Source organism: Rana temporaria, chromosome 4, assembly GCF_905171775.1.
Source record: "Rana temporaria chromosome 4, aRanTem1.1, whole genome shotgun sequence".
NCBI classification, from domain to species: domain Eukaryota; kingdom Metazoa; phylum Chordata; class Amphibia; order Anura; family Ranidae; genus Rana; species Rana temporaria.
Window position 1 is genome coordinate 123,907,524 of NC_053492.1, and position 12,412 is coordinate 123,919,935.

The window sequence follows — 12,412 nt, forward strand, 5'->3', positions numbered from 1 at the left end:
TTTAAGGCTGTATAGTATGCCACACTTCTGCAAACCTCCAAGGTCTGACAAAACCCTAGTGCCTCGTACACACGATCGGAATTTCCAATGGAAAAAGTCAGGCAGACTTTTTCCATCGGAAATTCAGACCGTGTGTATGCCCGTCGGAGTTTTTCCATCGGATATTGCGAAGAATTCCGTTGGCGTTTACATAGAGAACATGTTCTCTTTTACCCTGATGGAATTCTCAAGCGAGTTTGGCCGGGCAAAAGCCTGATTGTGTGTACAGGGCATAGGAGATCCTGTGCTTCTCCCACATGACTACACTTAGGTCTGGAGACAACTTGTAAGGTGGGGGGGGGGGACATGCCTACTCTACCTGTGCCTCAGCAGTTTGGGGTGCACTGTCAAAGTGTAGTGGATATAGCTGCATAGATTTGAATTGAGCCATTCAATAAAATATTTTGGATTTAATTTACATGTGTTACATTGCTGTACTAAACCCACTTAGCTATAAAATCAGCCCTAAAGCATGTGGTTGAAAAAAATCTACCATTGAAATAACGGTACAGAACTACCAATGCTCTTTATGTAAATTTAGGTGCGCTAGAATATGCCTAAAATGCAACGATGTGACTGACCCCCTACACTTCTATCGTCATAGGTTGTCTAGGACCCTTTATTCAAAAAATAAGCTTTACCAGGGGTCTTCAAACTACGGCCCTCCAGTTGTTCAGGAACTACAATTCCCATCATGCCTAGTCATGTCTGTGAATGTCAGAGTTTTACAACGCCTCATGGGATGTATAGTTCTGCAACAGCTGGAGGGCCGTAGTTTGAGGATCCCTGCTTTACACAATTCTTTAAAGAGAGGGGAAAAAAATCCACATTGCAAAAATTTTAACAAACTTCGTTGCAGATTCCTACCTTTTGTTATTCTGAGGAAATAGCTTGTCTGTGTCCATGTGTAGAATCAATCTGTATGGGAGTGATTTTAAAATAGTCAATCAGCTGCTGCACCTGCAATGCTCTAATGAAGAGAGCTGCAGGGTCTGCATCCCTTTAGACGTGGTTTCCATTTTTGAGTATCTTACCAAAAATATACATTTTGTTGCAGGGGATGCCTAAAATCTAATTTGTATCTTAGTGCAGACTTCTGGGAAAATCAGTGAGCCAATCACACGCAGGAAACAACATTTCTGGGGGGCGTTCTGTACATCTGTGTACAGAATACTTCCAGGTAGCCATATTGCATTGCATCGAAGGAAAATGACAGCACTGCAGTTTGAAAAGGAAAGATCATTTTTAATAGCATTCAATTACAATATTTCGCAATTGTATATATTTTCTTCATTTGCCCCCCCCCCCCCCCCCACAAAAGTGGAGTTACTTTTTAAGATCACATAGATCGTACTGTTTACTTGTGGCACAAACATTTATAACAGCTGGTTATCAAGTAAGTAAAGAATATACTCATTTTATTGGGACCAATGTGGATGACCTACTCTTGTACACAGTTGCCAAATCCATCAAATGTAGTTATCGCAGATCAGATGTTCGATGTGCAATTTATTGTGTAAAAATAAAAGAAATGCATGCTTTTTCATCAAAGATCATTAATTTATTTATAGGAAATTAATGCACAGTAGCACTACGTACACACACTAGTACATTTTAGTATAAAAAGAGACAGTAAGATCCATGATAAAAAGTTTATAAAGAATAAGTGCTCGCCAGATGGGTGCACATAATGGAGACCATGTATTTCTCAAGGTATGCTTGAAGTGCATCACACACATTCAGGCACCTGCTCCCAAAAGTGTTAACACAGTCATCTATGTACATTAAACAAAAAAAATGACACACACAACACATTACAGCTCTAATATACACATATTCCTGAAAGTTTCCTATAGCACCCTTCAAATCGGTATCCAAACAATCCTCTATAGTCTCCTTCACTGAAGGTAGAACCTCAATTTACCTAACTCTAGACATTCCCCCTAGGGATGAGAATTCAATGCACTACCACTATGCATGTGCAGCCAGAGGAAACACTACCTACATTTCCCCTATATAAAGCTTTTCTCAAACCAGGTGTTTTAACTACTTCCCTTATCATGATCATGCTGATTTTAACAGAATCCTTCATTAGATTAACAACTTTATTTTATGCTGTAACACAATATATTGCTGTAACACAATATAATGCTGTAATATTGCCATGTGCACTATGTATCAAGCAAAAAAAAAAAAAAAAATCACTAGGTTCCTCCGTCCCTTTTACTCACATACCAGTCTTATTCTACTAAAGCTGATCTGTGTTAAGGAGGATTGCATTTTGCATAAGGTCTTGTGAAACAATAGAGGAACAAAACTCAAGAGATGAGCTTGTTCATATATACGTGTATAGTGACATGGGCATAGGGAGGGCAGGCTGTGGCACTGTATGCTTGTACCAGGTGTGTATGGCTACATGACAGACGCAGGCCCAGGGTACATCACAAAGCAGTACAAAGAAAACGGTCTTCTAAGCCAAGAGAGTCAGATCAGACTACTCTGCTTCATACACAGTGTGACAGGCACCATTTCTTAAAACAACGCCCAGTGATTACAATAAATTCATGCTTACTATTATAATGAGTGGGTGTATGTAATTATCACAAGGTGTCTTTCTTGAACCCTCACCAAGATTCAGCACAAATTCCAAAGCTCAGTCATTCAGACTTACACCTCTGTTCTAGAGTACCCTGGGGTTGACTTACTAAAGCCGGAGTGTGCAAACTCAGACTCACGTCTGCATAGAAACCAATCAGCTTCTAACCTCAGCTTGTTCAATTAAGCTCTGGCAATAAAACCTGGGAGCCGATTGCGTTCTAGGCAGAAGTGAACCTGAGTTTGCACTCTCCAGCTTTAGTAAATCAACCCCAGTGTGTTTTATTCATTCAATTTAAAAGATTTCCACGTTCAGCGATATGCATGAAGGCCCTATAGTTAAATCCACTAAAAATGGCCCAGCCTCTTGGATCCACCTCTTGCCATCTGACATCATGGCAATACTTTTCCTTTTTCCTACACTGGACTCCAGTAAAGGCAGACGACGTTCCTACATTTCCACTGAAAGTGTAAAACCTTTTAGAGCCTTCCATGAACAAAAGCCTCATGTTAAGGGATAGTGCCTATATAAAGAACTTGCTGCGCAGTATAATGAATAGTATCTATACAATGACTATAAACATGTTGCACAGTATAACAAATGTTGAACATACAGTACGTTTGATTACAGAGCATCTTTACAGGGGTATATCCTGCAGTTTAATCCATACTGTGATCTTGCCATCTCAATTGAGGAAAGGCTTTGTCCAAGATGAAATGACCTTTACTTCAAAGACATTTAGATGGCTGAAAAACAACCGTTATGCTGTGTGGTTCTTTGTACTGTAACAAGTTACAGTGTAGAAAATCCAAACGTGTAGACATGACATGCACTGGCTGTCCTGGGACCAAGGTACACGGCATAGGTGTACAGGTCAGCAGAGGTCCCCAATTGTACATATATTCTTGTCTAGATCACCATGGTCTCCACATAGAAGGGGCAGGAGGTGGCTGAATCTCGGGGGTCCTATCATTGTCCTCTACAGGCTCTGTCCCTCCCTTGACCATATCTGATTCCTCTGCATCAGAACAGCTGTCATCGGAGGAAGATCCCAACAATCCCAGGCCACAGGAAGAATCCGAGACAGGAGAATCCAGAAGCACATCAAGGACCAGATCCTGTATGTTCCCCTCGTTTAAAGGCATAGACTCCAATAGATGATTGAGCAGCTCGGCAGCCAGGCCAGAATCAATGCCAGGACAGCTAGACACAAAGGTGTGCACCTCATGCATGCACTGAATGTAGCCTGCAGCAAAACGCTCGCTGGCCTCTCTCTGCAACCGGTCAGCCTCTGCAAGGATAAACAAGGCAAACATCAGTACCCTCATATCACACAGAGCTAGTTTTCATGACATATACAGCTGTCTAAAAAAGCCTACCTTCAGCACTATCATAGCACAGAATACTAAAAGGTCATACCATCTATAGGCCCTCTTTACGGCTAAAATCAACAGAGGGTATTGAGATAAACCTTTTATTGTTATTGAACTCATCTGCATCACATTAATTCAATTGCAGGGAATTAAAAGGAAATGAGAATGTTGACAGATTAGTAAATAAGGGAGAAACATGTTCACTGCGAATATCCGATCATGTACATGGGAGAAAACGTCTTTGGTTACAAGCAAAGTGGTGTGCTTTATTTACTAAGCAAGTGAACTATTTCTTCCCATTTGGTAAATCAAACCCAATGTGTTCTAAAACAGGTACTGGTAGTTACCAACAAAACGTTCAGTTTGTGCTACGAAGCAGTACTGCTGATACAAATATGCAGTAGATACATATAACATCTAGTATACATTTAACATACTACAAAAATAATTTAGCCCTTAAAAACGTATGCATTGCAAGGGTTAACTGCTCATTTAGTCTAGGGGCCAGATAAAGCAATTCTATATACCTGATCCACAGTTCCCCCAGCAGACAGTGGACTGTCATTTGATGCCCTCTTGTCCAAAGCAGAGCTATGGCCCCCCAAATAACCCTTGAAGTGCAGGCGCCTTGTGGGCACAGCCCTACTGTAAGGATGAGTTTTCAAGTTTCCCGGGGCTCAGTTAAAAACAGTTCTAGAGGCAGAAGTTTTTTTTTTTTTTTTACCCCAATATATTCTATACAAAAACCTTCTGCAAGCAGCCACCCCCCAATACTTACTGAGCCCAATCTCAATCCAGCAATGTGCGCAAGAGCAGAAGTTCTCGCTCTTCTTATTGGCCCAGACACAGCAGTGCGAGCCATTGGTTCCCGCTGATGTCCAGCTGTCAATTACAGCCAGTGAGGAGGGAGCAGGGGGTCGAGCCATGCTCTGTATGTCTTATGGACACACAAAAGTGCCCCGGGAGCGAGCAGCATGCATTAGTGCCCCTATAGCACGTTACTTGTACTTGGGGGACTCAGCGGGTGGGAGGAGCCAGAAGTGCCGTTGGGGGGCCCAATGATAATGTCATATAGCTTGAGGTGACTGTTTATAACCTAGAACTCTGATTGCTGCTGATCAGGGATAATATAAAACAACATTTCTACTAATTTTATTTTTATAAAATAAAATTACATTTTAGTTAACATAAAAGGGAACAAAGTTTATTTTTTATTTGACTAGGATAAAAATTTAAGAAATATTTGTAACATATTGCCAAACTGAACTGAAAACCTCCTAGTGTGTGAGATTATTTATATATTTATATATATATATATATATATATATATATATATATATATATATATATATATATACACACACACACACACACACACACACACACACACACACACACACACACACACACACACACACAGTTACTAAATTATAACAATGGACAGGAGTTTAAAAAAAAAAAAAAGATAAACAATGTTGCAGTTTATAGCAGCTGATCGGTTGTAGGAAAACAGCCAGAAATTGAATTTGTCACTTTTTTTATAAATGGGACCAAATATTACCTACTTATCCAGCTGCAATCAGATTATATGGTAAATTTGTGTCATATTTAAAACTCAAATACTCACCAGCTGATCTGCTCTGTAAAATCCTTTGTACCCGCTTCACAGTGAGCTCTAAAACTTCTGCGTTCTCCATCTTTGACTGAAACTAGTAATAGAAAAAAAAATGCACATTAATATCATTACAATTTCTCTCATCATTTGCTACTGTCAATTTTAATGTACTGTATCTAAATGGTTTATAATTTATGAAGTAGATGCTATGTTTATTTGTATTAGTCCTTTATTTCTATTGGGTGAACAAGTTAAACCTTGCAAAGGGTGGTATAGGGGCTTAGTGGTTTGCATTTTTTGCCTTGCAGACCTGTGGTCTTCAATTCAAATTCCAACCAGGATCCTATCTGTTTTGAGTTTGCATGTTCTTCCTGTGCTTGCATGGTTTCCTCCCACGTGCCAAAATACATGCTGGTAGGTTAATGCCGCGTACACACGGTCGGAATTTCTGACCGTGTGCATTACTGACCATGCATTTCCGACCGTGTGCATTACCTAAAGTCGGAATTTCCGACAACAAATGTTCGATGTGAGCATTTGGTCAGATATTCCGACCGTGTGTAGGCTCCGTCGGACATTTGCTGTCGGAATTTCTGACATCAAAAGTTTGAGAGCTGGTTCTCAATTTTTCCGACAAAAAAAATTCTTGTCGGAAATTCCGATCGTCTATATGCAATTCCAACGCACACAAATCCTACGCATGCTCGGAATCAATGAACTTTGTTTTTCTCGGTTCGTCGTAGTGTTATACATGACCGCGTTCTTGACGTTCGGAATTTCCGACAACATTTGTGTGACCGTGTGTATGCAAGACAAGTTTGAGCGAACAATCCGTTGGAAAAAAAATCCACGGTTTTGTTGTCGGAATGTCCGATCGTGTGTACGTGGCATTAGACAGGGAATTTAGACTGTAATCTCCTAGACTGGCACACACACCTCATTGTCAGCCAGGATTCCCCTTAGCTCCTGCAGGCTCTCGTTAATCCTTGCCCTTCTCCTCTTCTCAACCAGTGGTTTTCTTGTCTGAAAAGAAAATGTAAAATTAGGTAAATGTAATAACACTCACCTTAACCAGGAGAGAGATGCAAACCCCATGACAAGTGAAACACATTCAAATGAGGACTTTTGTGCCAGTTGAAGGCTATTATTAAAAAATAAAGAGTTCTACCTAGAAAAACGGTCATTCAGTGTAAGCAAGACAAGCGAATATCGATCTAAACGGTTTCACCAAAAGGTGGTCTTTGTACATAGCCAATGCATTAACTCCCCAAGAAAAGAGATTCTATGCCTTCCTTTTCTACTCAACCTAGTGGAGGGAAATTATTGACCGGACCATCTTAAAATGCCCAATTTACCAGGAAGTCATCTGGCATTAGACATTCTACAATCATTACACTTGCCTGATTTACAATTTAGGTAATGCACACCCTCACACAAGGTATGCTTTAAACATCAAAGGGAGACTGAGCTTGTTATTTCTATAGGGTATATTATATTGTTCTGTTTAAGTTTTATTTTTCCATAGCTTCAAGGTTACCCTGAGAGAGATCTACCTCAGCCTTTAAAAAAACCGCTTTTTAAATACCTTTATATCTGTATATACACTGAACATCATCATGCCCACTATCCAACACAGATACATGTAGCAGAGCACCTCTCCTAATCCAACTCAAGCGTACAATACAAAGGGGTTTATTTACTAAAACTAGAGTACAAAATCTGGGGCAGCTGTGTGGTAGCCAATCAGCTTCTAGCCTCAGCTTGTTCAATTAAGCTTTGACAAAAAAATAAACAGGATGCCATTTAGTTTCTATGCAGAGCTACACCAGATTTTGCACTCTCCAGTTTTAGTAAATCAACCCCAGAGCGTTCAAGTGTAACATCTACAAGGCTATGATCATGTCCATGTACTGAAGAATGCCAGCTCAATTGCTACTGTCAAAACTATCCAAATGTGAAACACGCACAGATGCAAGATTGCATCAATGTGACCTTGTATAACTATTTGACATTGTACATTGTCTTCTTGGTAAAAATACTTTTGTTTATTGAAAATACGTTGTGTACACCATGTCATGATGATGGCCTGAGAGATGATACCGCTCTAAAAACTGCTGATCCCTTGGCTTTGCTTCCGTCCCACTAAAGTGACTAAACCGAAAGGGTGCTGGCTATGCACTGGTGCATTGGATAGAAGAAGATCCTGGATTGCTGCACTCCGTAAAACGATGTCTTTATTGTACAAATAAAATCCAAAAAACAACCAAAGCGATACAGTCACCTTTTTCCTGTTGTTCACTTTATTTTGACTGTATCGCTTTGGTTGTTTTTTGGATTTTATTTTTACAATAAAGATATCGCTTTAAAGTGTACGGCAGTCCAGGATCTTCTTTACATTTTTTTAATGAAAATTAATAAAAGTAAAAAAGCATAAAAGAAAATTTATACAAAAACGGGAGTTGTCACCCATAGTAATATTCCTCGTCTCATTCCACTGGGGAATAAATGATAACGCCTGATTGATTACTATGGACAGTTGTGCTTTTGTTCCATGGTTCTGCTCTTTATAAATATTAAACAAATCTTTGTATTCTGCACAAGGGAAAAGCCGCAGTTTTAAAGGGCATTTTCATATGCAGTAAATTTACAAATAATTTTACAGGTAAATAGTGGATAGTGAAATGTTATTGTTTTATTTACAAATAGTATCATTTTATTTAAAAACAAAATGCCTCTATGTTATTGTGCATAAAATAAAAGTCAAATGAGAAAGATTTCATTTACACAATTGTCCCTTTTGAGAATTTCAAAAGTGAACATCACAAAGTATTGTTATTTGTATTCATGGGTGGGCTGAATATTTTCAATGTTTAAAAAAATGACTTACAGCAACTCTAATTTAAATAGAGAAAAAAGCAAACGATATATTTAGATTATTCTCCCTAAAGCTTTCGTTTTGCATTCTTTGAGGGCTCATTTACACTACACATGCATTCCGACATTCTAAAATGTATGCGTTGCGGTCCCGTATAATAAAAGATAATGTCTGTTGCCATATGTAGTGCATTTTTAAAAATAAATGTCCATTTTTTTCCTGTGTTTTATTGCATTGGGAGGCCAATGGTAGCACATCAAAATGCATATAACACGTTGACAACTTATCAAGGCATAGTCAATGACCGTTAACCCCAATTCAGAATTCTAAATTCAAATACCCAATAAAAACACACATTAATGCTACAGATAACAGGACACCGTTATCACACAACTCAACAACCCAACGCTACAAAAACATCTACCTCTACATTATTATGAGCAACAGTTTGCGCTAATGCTTAACAAAACCATTACGTAGATTTAAATGGGCTCTGACAGCTGCTTGTGTACTTTACTAAGCTGTAATCACAACAGAGGAGCCTATAGGGGCAAATCACAAAAATCTATTTCTAGGGGCTGAGAGAAATAAAACTAGAATAATCATATTACTAACAATGGACACTATACATGTATACAGGTACATATCCCTGTATATGACAGCTCTACTTGGACTTGATTCCAACACTGAGAAATAAATTCACACACAGAAATTCCATAACCAATTCCAGATCAATCCTTCCATGTAATACCAATTCCCAATCAATCCTTCCATATAATACAAATTCATCAATCCAGCCATGAAATACCAAATCCTCACCCATTCCTTCATGTAATACAGGATCTTCATCAATTCTTTCATTGAATATCAATTCCTCATCAGTTCTTCTACGTAATACCAATTCCTTATCCATCTCACCATCTAATGCCGATTCCTCATCAATCCTCCCATGTAATACAAATTCCTGATCAACCTATCCATGTAATATATATTCATCAATCTCACCATTTAATGTCAATTGCTCCAACTAATACCAATTCTTGATCAGTCATTCCATGTAATACAAATGCCTCACCAATCCTTCCATGTAATACAAATTCCTGATCAACCCTTCCATGTAATACAAATTCCTGATCAACCCTTCCATGTATGTGTATATATATATATATATATTCATCAATCCCTCCATTTACTATCAATTTATCATCCATTCATCCAACTAATACCAATTCCTGATCAATCCCTCCATGTAATACAAGTTTTCATCAATCCTGCCAATACAAATTTCTCATCTATTCCTCAATGTAATATCAGTTCTTATCAATTCTTCAATGTAATACAAATCTATCAATCCTTCCATGTAACACAAATCCCTTTTCCATCTCACCACAATTTCCTCCTCCATCTCACCATGCAATACAAATTCCTCCTCCATCTAACAATGCAATACAAATGTCTCCTCCATCTCACCATGCAATACAAATTCCTCCTCCATCTAACAATGCAATACAAATGTCTCCTCCATCTCACCATGTAATACAAATGTCTCCTCCATCTCACCATGTAATACAAATGTCTCCTCCATCTCACCATGTAATACAAATGTCTCCTCCATCTCACCATGTAATACAAATGTCTCCTCCATCTCGCCATGTAATACAAATTCCTCCTCCATCTCACCATGTAATACAAATGTCTCCTCCATCTCACCATGTAATACAAATGTCTCCTCCATCTCACCATGTAATACAAATTCCTCCTCCATCTCACCATGTAATACAAATTCCTCCTCCATCTCACCATGCAATACATATTCCTCCTCCATCTAACAATGCAATACAAATGTCTCCTCCATCTCACCATGTAATACAAATGTCTCCTCCATCTCACCATGTAATACAAATGTCTCCTCCATCTCACCATGTAATACAAATGTCTCCTCCATCTCACCATGTAATACAAATGTCTCCTCCATCTCACCATGTAATACAAATGTCTCCTCCATCTCACCATGTAATACAAATGTCTCCTCCATCTCACCATGTAATACAAATGTCTCCTCCATCTCACCATGTAATACAAATTCCTCCTCCATCTCACCATGTAATACAAATGTCTCCTCCATCTCACCATGTAATACAAATTCCTCCTCCATCTCACCATGTAATACAAATTCCTCCTCCATCTCACCATGTAATACAAATTCCTCCTCCATCTCACCATGTAATACAAATTCCTCCTCCATCTCACCATGTAATACACATTTCTCCTCCATCTCACCATGTAATACAAATTCCTCCTCCATCTCACCATGTAATACAAATTCCTCCTCCATCTCACCATGTAATACAAATTCCTCCTCCATCTCACCATGTAATACAAATTCCTCCTCCATCTCACCATGTAATACAAATTCCTCCTCCATCTCACCATGTAATACAAATTCCTCCTCCATCTCACCATGTAATACAAATTTCTCATCCATTCGTCCATCTCCATGTCACAAAGCAGAGATCAGTAAAGCCAGCCATGACCACAGTTGAACACAATGAGAGTAAAATGTTGCAATGCATGAAGCAATGGATACAATGCCTACATCGGGCACATAGAGAGGAGCGCAGCCCAGTGCACGGTATATGTCGGTGCCGGTACACGGAGATCCGGGTGTGCATTGCAGGGATGTGACCCGCGTGAGATCTCAGGTTGAGCACAATGTACAAAGAATGTGCATAGAATGTACAGGGAATGTGTGGTGGTGGGTCCAGGCCTAGGCGGCCATGCTGTGTGTAGAGAAGCCAGCTCTCACCTGCCTCTCCCCCCGATCCATGGTGTGACTATGGGCACAGTGTGGGCTCCCAGTGTGTGTTTATAGGGCGATCTCTCACACCTGCCTCTCCCCCCGCTCCATGTGACTAGACAACGTTCCCCGGGTCCCTTTGTGACGTCACCCTGCGGCTGCTCGCTGCTCCCAGCCGCTCGGTCTTCTTTGCATGTGAATGAGAGGCCGAAGCTGACGTCACGTGAATTGAGGGCCAATGGCAGCGCTCCCTATTGTCCCGAGCGGCAGCTGCTGTGTAGAGCAGGAGAAGGTGGCAGAGAGCGGACAGAGATTGTTTGGTTGGCGGCGCCGCCCGCTCCTGCTTCGCAGACTTGGTATTGCGAGGTGTGTGCATGTCTACAGCGCATTTACTTTATCATTTACTTTCAGTCTTCTCTTCTAGGCCGTATTCACACTGGGTTCCTGAGTCCGAGGACAGTAAATATACTTTATGCGTCCTACCTCAATTTCCAGGCTGGGTCACGCTGGTGACAGGCAATACCACAGGCCGCTGGCGTGCAGTATGTAGTTGTAATGTGCTGGAAACAGCACATTGCACTGTAACCTTCATTTTGTTTACAACTTTATTGAAATGTCACAAAATGACATTTAAAGTATATGTGAACCCCAACCTTATGAAAAAAACCATTCAGTTTAGAAATGAATAGGAAAGACAACATACATATGTATATATATAGGTGAGGGTTTACATATACTTTAAATGTCATTTTGTGAAATTTCAATAAAGTTTTACACAAATGAAGGTTACAGTGCAATACAAAAAACGTGTATGTATGTGTCTGTGTGTATATATAGGCGGAGGCAGACTAACAGCAGGACACTGATCCATCAGTGCAGGAGAATGCATAGGTTTCGAATAGAAGAAGATAATATTAAATGGATTATTGTGCATTGGTGCTTTAGGAAATGTGCAACAAATCAAACAGGTGTGAACGAAGCCTCAGTGTACCTGTGTTTACATGCATGCATGCGAGTTCAGCCCTTGGATGCACAGAATTCTATTTTCTCTAAACACATGTATACTGAACAGCGCTAAACATTCATTCTGATTACTAATATCATCATCTTGATCATA

At 39.7% G+C, this 12,412-nt stretch overlaps 1 protein-coding gene across 5 annotated transcripts; it reads right to left on the minus strand.

Annotated features, from left to right (window-relative positions):
* Nucleotides 1-1,340: 1,340 nt before the first annotated feature.
* On the minus strand, nucleotides 1,341-11,519 carry HES6 (hes family bHLH transcription factor 6). Of its 5 annotated transcripts, none has more exons than XM_040349013.1 (4): nucleotides 11,386-11,519; nucleotides 6,560-6,646; nucleotides 5,636-5,717; nucleotides 1,341-3,926 (listed from the first exon to the last, which is right to left on the minus strand). In XM_040349013.1, exons 1-4 carry the CDS (start codon nucleotides 11,404-11,406, stop codon nucleotides 3,550-3,552), a joined length of 567 nt encoding a protein of 188 aa, XP_040204947.1. In that variant the 5' UTR covers nucleotides 11,407-11,519; the 3' UTR covers nucleotides 1,341-3,549. The 5 variants fall into 5 exon arrangements, 4 of the variants coding, with proteins under 4 accessions (XP_040204947.1, XP_040204946.1, XP_040204944.1 ...); XM_040349012.1 differs by having other exon boundaries at nucleotides 11,305-11,499; XM_040349010.1 differs by lacking the exon at nucleotides 11,386-11,519 and adding an exon at nucleotides 10,959-11,012.
* Between the last annotated feature and the right edge of the window lie 893 nt (nucleotides 11,520-12,412).